The sequence below is a fragment of the Quercus robur genome, chromosome 10 (assembly GCF_932294415.1).
Source record: "Quercus robur chromosome 10, dhQueRobu3.1, whole genome shotgun sequence".
Taxonomy (NCBI): Eukaryota; Viridiplantae; Streptophyta; class Magnoliopsida; order Fagales; family Fagaceae; genus Quercus; species Quercus robur.
In genome coordinates, this window is record NC_065543.1 from 181,334 (window position 1) to 191,081 (window position 9,748).

The 9,748-nt window shown below is 37.5% G+C and overlaps 1 protein-coding gene across 2 annotated transcripts; it reads left to right on the forward strand.

Moving 5' to 3' along the window:
- The first annotated feature begins 2,901 nt into the window (after positions 1–2,901).
- LOC126701983 (respiratory burst oxidase homolog protein C-like) lies at positions 2,902–8,827 on the forward strand. 2 transcript variants are annotated; one of them, XM_050400513.1, is made up of 12 exons: positions 2,913–3,704; positions 3,831–3,993; positions 4,106–4,154; positions 4,295–4,408; positions 4,527–4,952; positions 5,030–5,413; positions 5,524–5,619; positions 5,732–5,847; positions 6,053–6,155; positions 6,615–6,688; positions 7,529–8,031; positions 8,400–8,827. In XM_050400513.1, exons 1-12 carry the CDS (start codon positions 3,161–3,163, stop codon positions 8,513–8,515), a joined length of 2,688 nt encoding a protein of 895 aa, XP_050256470.1. In that variant the 5' UTR covers positions 2,913–3,160; the 3' UTR covers positions 8,516–8,827. The 2 variants fall into 2 exon arrangements, with proteins under 2 accessions (XP_050256471.1, XP_050256470.1); XM_050400514.1 differs by lacking the exons at positions 6,615–6,688; positions 8,400–8,827 and having other exon boundaries at positions 2,902–3,704; positions 7,529–7,690.
- Positions 8,828–9,748: the final 921 nt, after the last annotated feature.

Consider the following 9,748-nt stretch of genomic DNA (forward strand, 5'->3'; position numbering starts at 1 on the left):
AAATTGAGTATGGATTTATCACTGATTGTGAAATAATTAGAAATCCATCACTTTTTCTAAACTCAAGTTTGCCGTATAATTCGAGATTCACAAACTCGAATTTCATAAAAAATAGCCATCAATTTTTTATGTAATTTGAGTTCCATGAAAAATTGCATGGCAAAACTTGAAGGTTATTTTTAAAAAAAAACTCGAGGTCCAAAAGGATAGTACATTCATATATATTTTCAAAACGGTTGTATATCCCTAAATATTTTATCAAACAGTGGTATTGCCCAATCCAAACAGTGTGAATAGGAAAAAAACTGGATTGAGATTTGAGAGTTGCATGTGATGAAAATAAATAATAATATTAAAAAAAAAAAGTAAAATGCAAGCCAAGCCATCCTATAATCAACTTTGCATGGCGTGGGCCAATCAATGTTCGGTTGATTGATTAAGATTTTATGGTCGAGTACAATAAAAAATCATTTTTTTATGCAAGCTTTTTCTATCTTCAAGATTTAATGGTAACTATTTCCATTCCTATCTTTTTCCTTTTATCATTTTACAAGATATTATCAAATTTAATCCGAAAAACATGATAAGATTAGCAATTAAATCTTTTTTCTGTGTATTAATTTTATAATATCAATCAATGTCCTTGACCTGGGAAAACAATAATAAGAACAAGCAAAAAGGAAGGAAAGAACCTGCCAACCACATGGACCATTTTGCAATAATAACTCTTGATAAAGGTATTTTTGTAATAAGATCAGGATTCTTAAATGACAAAAGCACCATCAAGGAAAAACTATCATACCGATAAAAGGCCAACGGCCTCAAAAGAACTGTCGGCCCCAAAGGGAATGTTGTTTTCAAAAGAATCAGCCTTAGACCTCAACGTTTATGAAGTGAAGAATTTTGCAGCCAACAACAATCATTCAAGTGGCTAGATTTAGTCACATACCTAGATTAGGAATGGCAACCGGTCGGGTTCGGGCCAGGTTTTTCCATACCCGAACCCAACCCGCAGGTTTGTCCCAGAAACCCAGACCCGGCCCGTTTATTAAACGGATTTTTTTCTTAACCCCGAACCCGCCTCGTCGGGCCCCGCAGGCCCTATCCCCTCATGCCCAGCCAAGCCCAAAATCAGAACCACAAAGTTCCATTTATGATTTTTCAGCCCAAAATCATAAACACAAACACGATCACAAACATAAACACAGAAATCTCAAACACAAATGTCAGATCTATGATTTTCCCTTTCAAAATCACAAACCAAACACAAATTTTAGATCTATGATTTTCCCTTTCAAAATCACACACAAACACAAACTCACATTGAGACAAACTGAACCCAGAAAAAAAAATAAAAAATAAAATAATAAAATAAAAATTGGAGATCGAGGTGGACCGAGGCCGTGAGGCCATGGGCGAGGAAGATGAGAGGGGCAGAGAGCTATGTTTCAGTGTGAGACCGGCGACGACAAGGACGAAACGGAGTTGAGAGCTATGTCTAACAGCTTGTGCTTAACTGATTGTGGGCTTGTGGCCATGTGAGTGAGAGAGCTAAGAGATGAAGAGGGAGAGGCAGCCGTGTGAGACAGAGTGAGTGAGATTGTGAGCTGGAAATGAGAGGCGGACTGGCAAAGGTGTGCTGAAGAGATGAGAGGCGGAGGTGTGAGGCTGTGAGGTCTGAGGTGAAATGAAATGAGGGTGAGGAGAAACTTAAGGTTAGTTATAGCTATATATATAGGGGGTTTTTTGTAATTTCAAGGTACCGGGTTATATCCGGGTCGGGTTTCGAATTTTTTATATAAAACCCAGACCCGCTTCAGGCTTTTTTTAAAAAAACCCATACCCGACCCTATTCCTAATCGGAGCGAGTAAAACCCGACCCATTAGGGTCGGGCTAGGCCGGGTGCCCACGGGTCGGGCAAAAATTGCCATCCCTAACCCAAATCCATGTAAAGGAGTTTGTCACAGGTTGGAGATTTGTGCGTCAAAGGAAAGAAGGCTACTACAAGATCACGTCCAATTGGGTATTTGAGCGAAGGTTCAACTATACATTGTATTTTGGGATAGGCTAGGGTAGTGGTAAGATTCCTCATCTTTGTAACCGCTTGATTATTGATCAGTGAATTCTTGAGAGTGGTGACTTTAAATTCACCTGGTGGGGTTTTTGCCTTGCGGAAGGTTTTCCCCATTTGTCAACAAATTACCGTGTCAATTTAATTTTCGCTACATTTAGTTTATTTGGTAATTTGTTGGTATCTCCACGATTTGCATGTAATTTGACCTAATTAATCAATTTGGATAATTAAATTAATTAATCAGGGTCAAGCTATCTTAACCCAATAGATGAGGTTATAAAACCCAAAAGGAACAAAGATAAAAGAGTATGCACTCTAATCTCTACATACTAGCCATATTATTCTCTTTGATTGATCCTATTAAATGAATATTTTCACCTTTTTAACTTGATTATCGAAGAGCTTTTGGCTAACACCACACCAGCATTCTCTCCCTTTATCCATTCTCCAACTTTCTTTGCAGTTTGATTGTCAAAAGAAACCCTTATTATTGTCCATTAGATAGAGCATAAAAGACAATTTTTTGCATCATCATTGACCATTTAGATCAAATATTTTTGCTGCTAATCATGATTAACAATGATGAGCGTAGCAAGTTTAGTCCAAAGAGTGTAAGTAGATATTTTCCTGTCAAAGAAACGAGATCTTTCTTATGTATTAAAATAATAAATAAATAAATATTAGGAAAAAAAAAAAAAAGAGCAATAATCAACTCATACTTTTGTAAAGTTAGTGAAGCATATGCCAAATAATTCTAATATGATTATGATCTATTAATCAGTTGTAGAAGTGACATAATCAATGCCTGGCATCCATTATCTTCGTGGGGGCAAAGGGGTTGTGCTATAAAAAGTTTGTTTAACACACACAGGATCTTACTCTAGGAGGGAACATTAGTTAAAAACACTGAGACACGCAAGTTTGAGTTTTTTTTTTAAATAGTTCGAAGCTTGATTGAGATTCATCAAACCAACAATTCTCATCGTCTTTCATCCAAATCTGCAAAAAATAATTTAGTTGTAGACTTGTATATCTGCTTGGTTGGCTTCCATGTAGAATTCGTATGTGTCAGCTGTATTATCAATATGCAGAATATGGGAACAGAAATTCCTGAGAGCGAAAGGTTTGCTTACAGCAGTCCTCTAAACAAACCCAACTTCGGTGCTACCGAAAATATTAAAAGCAGCAACAGCAGTAAATCCCACGTTGTAGAAGAACCGTACGTTGAGATCACTATGGATCACGTTTGTGATAATTCTGTTGTTGTTCAAAGCGTTCAAACTGTTGCTGTCGTTGCTGATGTTGAAAAAGATCCCCAGTTGAGTACTTTACCTGCTAGAGATCTCGAGAAGAGTACCTCATTTGGTTCCTCAATAGTAAAAAGCGCTTCTGCACGTATCAAGAAGGTCTCTCAGGAACTGAAGCGATTCACTTCATTCTCAAAACAATCCACTCCTCCAACTCATTTTGATAGGAAGAAGTCCACAGCAGCTCATGCTTTAAAGGGCCTCAAGTTTATCAGCCAGAAAGATGGCGGTATTGGATGGTCTGCCGTTGAGAAGCAATTTGACAAGCTCACTGCTTCCACCAATGCCTCCCTTCCTCGTTCGCTATTTGGCAATTGCATAGGTGCTCGCCACAACCTCACAAACTCTTCTCTAATCTTTAATTCATGTTTCTTTTAACTAAAGAAATTAAGTCTAAGGCACTTGGAGCTTATAAGTTGTTCAAAGATATCGTTATATGTAATGGCAGGAATGGATGAGAAGTCAAAGGAGTTTGCTGGCATGCTGTTTGATGCGCTTGCTCGGAAGCATGGTATTAAGGGTGATTCCATCAATAAGTCCCAGCTGAAAGAGTTCTGGGACCAGATTTCTGATCAGAGCTTCGACTCCAGGCTTCGAACTTTCTTTGACATGTACTTATTCTTTTCTTTTTAGAATAACATTTGTACCTGAATATCTGCAAAAGAATTATTACTTTGTCTTCATCTACCAATAAACCATGAGCTAGCTTACCATTAAATGCAGGGTTGACAAAGATGCGGATGGCAGAATCACTGAAGAAGAAGTCAGAGAGGTATTACAGTGAATATATCTTTTAAAATTTATAAATATTTAATCTGAATCATGAAATTGATCCCTTCGAAGAGATGATCCTTTTTTAAGCTTTGTCCGGATAAAAATTTTCTAAATCAAATCAATATATTATATTTGCAGATTATCTGCCTAAGTGCTTCTGCCAACAAACTTACAAATATTCAGAAACAAGCAGATGAATATGCAGCCTTGATCATGGAAGAGTTAGATCCAGAACATAAAAAATACATCATGGTACAAAATCCGCACACACGATCTCATGATTAAAGTAGGAAACAATTTATTTTCTATTGTAGAATTATTATTTTAGAGGAATTTGGTCATCTGGCGATGACTGTTACTGGACTGACAGATGGACAACCTGGAAATGCTTCTGCTGCAAACACCAAGTCGGTCCATAGGACGTAGAGATAGCCAGAATCTGAGCCGGAGGTTGAGCCAAAAGCTCAAAGCCACACAGGAGAACAACCTCTTAAGGAGATGGTGTCAAAGAACAGAGTATTTCTTACAGGATAACTGGCAAAGAGTGTGGGTAATTGTATTGTGGATTGGGGTTATGTCAGGCCTATTTGCATACAAGTATTTGCAGTATCGAAATAAAGCTGCATACGAGGTTATGGGCCATTGTGTATGCATGGCTAAAGGTGCAGCCGAGACACTTAAATTGAACATGGCTCTTATCTTGCTACCAGTCTGCAGAAACACAATAACCTGGCTTAGGAATAAGACCACACTAGGTGTCGTAATCCCTTTTGATGACAACCTCAATTTCCACCAGGTAATTTCCTACTTTTTTTTTTTTATCCTCACTAGGCACCAAAAATTGAAAAGAAAATTGACAGCATCTTTTTTCAGATGATAGCAGGGGGAATTGCAATTGGAGTTGGAATTCATTCAATTTTTCATATGGCTTGTGATTTCCCTCGCCTTATTCTTGCAAGCAGTGACAGGTATAAGCCGATGGAAACTTTCTTTGGGAAGCAACCTTTAAAGTACTGGAATTTTGTTAAGTCAGTGGAAGGAGTGACTGGAATTATAATGGTAGTGTTGATGGCAATATCCTTCACACTAGCTTGCCCTTGGTTAAGGAGAGGTAAGCCCAACCTTCCCAAATTTCTCAAGAATCTAACTGGCTTCAATGCTTTTTGGTATACCCACCACCTCTTCATCATTGTTTACGCCCTCCTAATTCTACATGGACTTCAGCTCTACCTGATCAAGGAATGGTACAAGAAGACGGTTAAGCATCTATCACCTCACACTTTCGACCTTTTTTATTCACATTCGTTTGCTTTTTTGGTAATTATAACTCCTTATATTACATTTTCCTGCTCCACTATAATTGGCAGACCTGGATGTATTTGGCTGTTCCTCTTGCTCTTTATATATGTGAAAGATTGATCAGGGCATTCAGATCCAGTGTTGAGCCTGTTTCAATACTAAAGGTAAACAACTCAAGTTATCATTAATTTTTGTCATATGGGACGTGCGTATTTATTTAAAGTTTTTGTTGGTATGTACATATAGAAGAATATCTCATTCTCTTTCACACTGAAGGTGGCTGTTTATCCCGGAAATGTGTTGTCACTTCACATGTCAAAGCCCCATGACTTCACGTACAAAAGTGGGCAATACATGTTTGTCAATTGTGGTGCTGTATCTCCATTTGAATGGTATGCCTCCCTTGAACCATTGTTACCAAATATGCCAAAAAGTGCCAAGAAAATTTTAACTTGCATGTCTATAAGACATCTTTATTACCATATCCAAAAATAAGATAGCACTGATCACCTTTTTAACTTAGGGCATGTTCTTTCCCTCTTCTTTCCTTGTCTAATTGCTTGCATTGCTTACTTTTGGGAACTTTTATGTCCACAGGCACCCATTTTCCCTCACCTCAGCACCTGGAGATAATTATCTTAGTGTTCATATTCGAGCTCTTGGTGATTGGACACATCACCTCATGGACAAGTTCTCAGAGGTGCGTTTTCATTAGGAAAATTGCCCATCTTTGGTTTTATTGGAAAATCATGCCTTACGAAGCAAAGGTCACTACTTTGAAGTTTGAACCCTTAGGCCAAAAACGCACTTAGGAAACTTTATTATTGTGATAGAATCATAGATGATAAGAATCTCATTAAATGCTCTATGTTTATATGCGAAATTATCATCTTCATTTGAGAAATTTCCACAATACCCCTACCACATCATTCAATGAGAGGTATCATTAGCAAATGCTGATCATTTAGCGAAAATATATTCTCTTTATGAAACTTTCTCTTTCGCTTAATTGTTTGTCTAACATTGCACATTCCTTTTGGTAAGATGGTAATAAGAAATACGATTTGTAGAAGGAACCCACGCTGAATTATGTGGGGAGGGAACTATTCCAAAGTAGGAGCCACCCCTGTAGCTAATCTCTGTGAAATTGGTTTTCTAGGTGTGTAAACCAAGTGGTGAAAGTGGACTCCTCAAAGCTGACTTCTTGCAAGGTGATAGCAATCCAATTCCAAAGTAAGAAGAAAATAATTGCTCTTTCAAAAATTTTAATTAAATTATATCTTTTTAGGTAAGAGGTCAAAAAATTTATGTCAGGCGAGAGAATCAGATGATGAAACATAATAGATTGTATCCCAAGACAGTTACATGTATACAACAAATTATGTAAGAAGGGATCAAGAGGGTTAGTATCATACTATACATATCATGAATTACACATAACAGGCTTTAGCCTTTAGGTCTGCCCTGGGCTAAAGAAAGTGTGAGGTGTTTGGCATATAATGAAATCAAATTATTACGTCAAGTTTTAATATGTCAGAATAATGATTAAAAGATTAGATTCAACACTTTATAATAGCTTAAGCTTTTGAAATATACGATTAATTTTCATTTTACCACAAAAGTTTGGTGACCCTACTGCCCTCAAAAATTGTTGCTAGGCTTATAGTTAAAGCCATAAAACGAAAATTGTTGATGAAACCCAATAATTGGTACACCAGATAGCCACTATGTATAAGGTATGCCAGAAAAAAAAGCTTTAGGTGATGTCTGTTACAGCAATTTTTCCACGTCATAGATTAAAGCATAAAACAAAAAGACGTCATTCTTGATTGATGATGTTGATACATATATCATATGTATGAGATAACTTATCATGTGGAAGGGCCAAAAACTAAATAAAGTGTGCAAATTATTTTCATCTAACATGGCAATAGCTTCTCTCTTCCTTGCTTGCTTGCAAAAAAAAAATTCCTGATTTTAATAATAATGTAACACCCAGCAAATTAAAATAAATAAATAAAGGTAATGATTTCTTTAATGGGAATGACCAAAAGAGTGGTGTGTGATGAACAGAGGTCCAAGAGTGTTGATTGATGGTCCATATGGAGCTCCAGCACAAGACTACAAGCAATATGAGGTGGTGTTGCTAGTAGGGCTAGGAATTGGGGCAACCCCAATGATCAGTATTATGAAGGACATAGTGAACAACACCAGGGCCCTGGACGAGGAGGAGGAGAAAGCAGTAGGAGCAAGTAGAGTGGATGATTTTAAGACTGCGAGGGCATACTTTTACTGGGTGACAAAGGAGCAGGGATCGTTTGACTGGTTCAAAGAGGTGATGAACGAGATGGCGGAACTGGACAACAGGGGAATGATTGAGCTTCATACTTATTGCACCAGCGTCTATGAAGAGGGTGATGCCCGGTCTGCTCTCATTGCCATGTTGCAGTCCCTCAATCATGCCAAGAATGGGGTCGATATCGTCTCTGGTACACGTGTCAAGTCTCACTTTGCCAGGCCCAAATGGCGCAATGTATACGAACGCATTGCCTCTAATCATAAACATTCCAGAGTAGGTGAGTAACCAATGCCACACTATTTTCCTTTCATGCAGATGCAGTGCAGGGCTGCTTTGCTTTACTATATATATACGGTATGGTGTTGTTACATGCATTATGCATATTCCATTACTTTTTCTTTTTGTGCTGAAGTTTTCACAAGCACTTACTTTCTGTCATTTCCCTAAATTATTAAAGGGTGAAAAAGATGGATAATATGATTTTAATACATGCCCTCCGTGTTTCACATTTATTAAAGTGTTTTCTGTCGTGTTTCCGATCCATACGAAAACATGAAAGATACTTTATTTGGAGAGTGGTCCTGAGGTTGATGCTTTCGATCATGATCATGTGCTAATGATAATTGGTGTACCGTGTACGTGCAGGGGTCTTTTACTGTGGGCCAGCAGCGCTCACGAAAGAGTTAAGCCAACTAGCAACCGATTTCTCTCACAGTGACAACAGCTCCACCAAATTTGATTTCCATAAAGAGAATTTCTGACCACAGTCGGAAATGGACATTAGCTACAAGTACTGGATAACGATTGCCCTTTCCATCCCCACCAGGATGATCCCACAGTGTGTCTCATACTCATGTACCAAGTTTCTCAGTTTCTGGCCGCTTTGATAGTTTTTCTTCCTTTCTTTTCCGACTTTTATTTTATGTTTGCCATGTTGGTTTTGGGGTCTGTTTGGATACTGTTTATTTGCTGAAAACTGAAAACTTATTGCTGAAAACACTGTACCAAAATAAATTTTAAATGTGTGAATAGTGCCGTGAGACCCAAAAATGCATGGATATGCGCATTTTTCAGTTCTTGGTAGTTCGTGAACAGTACCCATGGGACCCACTAGCTAAACGCAAAATGCACGTATTGAGCAAAACGTCTAATCCAAACGCACGCTTGTTTTATGAATTCTGCTTTACAGTTAATCAATAAATTAGTGCTTATCGAGAGCCGGAAGTAGATGCAGTCAAAGCCAACGCAAGGACAAAACTACTCAAGGGCTGAGGGGGCCATCCCCCCCCCCCCCCCCCAACCTTTGGAAAAAAAAATATACTAGCATGTATATTAACAAAAAGAATTTTAATTCTGGCTCTTAAATTTATATACTTGGCCTCCCCCCTCCCCAAAAAATTTACAAATTGACCCAAGAAATCCAACAAATAGAGTAACAAGAAAAATCTATAATAATAAAAAATGCACATATCCGGATAATAAGAAAAATCTTTGAACAAATCATAAATCCGATCTAAGTAAAAACAATAACAACAAATCAATTACAAATCTTAGCAAAAAAATTACAAAAACCCAATAATCTTTACTCAATTTCTCCCTCTCAAATGACTCCACCCTCATAGCTATAGAGACAACTCCTATGCCATATATTGATAGCTCCATCCACACATTAGTTAAACCTTGAAAATATTAAGACGTGTCAACTGACTTACAAAACTATTGATTATAAAATCCTATTATTAATTTTTTTTTCAAAAGAAAAAATACAAATAATAATTAATAAATTAATGCTAATAAAGTAACTTTGTCAACCTCTAGTATTGATATTCCTTCTTTTTTTTTTTTTAATCTTTGAACAAAGAACTTCGCCCCTAAATTTGAATCTCAGTTCCATCTCTCAGCCATAGGATGGTGGGTTGGTCGCCGCCACTAAACTTGGGATTGGAATAGTTCCCCATGCATGAGCATGATTCTCCCATGGTTGTGCAGTGATA

What these genes read in the sequence shown, in the direction of transcription:
- LOC126701983 (XM_050400513.1), top strand. Translation starts at nt 3,161, where the DNA reads ATGCAGAATATGGGAACAGAAATTCCTGAGAGCGAAAGGTTTGCTTAC. An exon ending in CTTCGAACTTTCTTTGACAT is followed by an intron (nt 3,994 to 4,105) that starts GTACTTATTCTT and finishes CATTAAATGCAG; the next exon opens with GGTTGACAAAGATGCGGATG. An exon ending in AACATAAAAAATACATCATG is followed by an intron (nt 4,409 to 4,526) that starts GTACAAAATCCG and finishes CTGGACTGACAG; the next exon opens with ATGGACAACCTGGAAATGCT.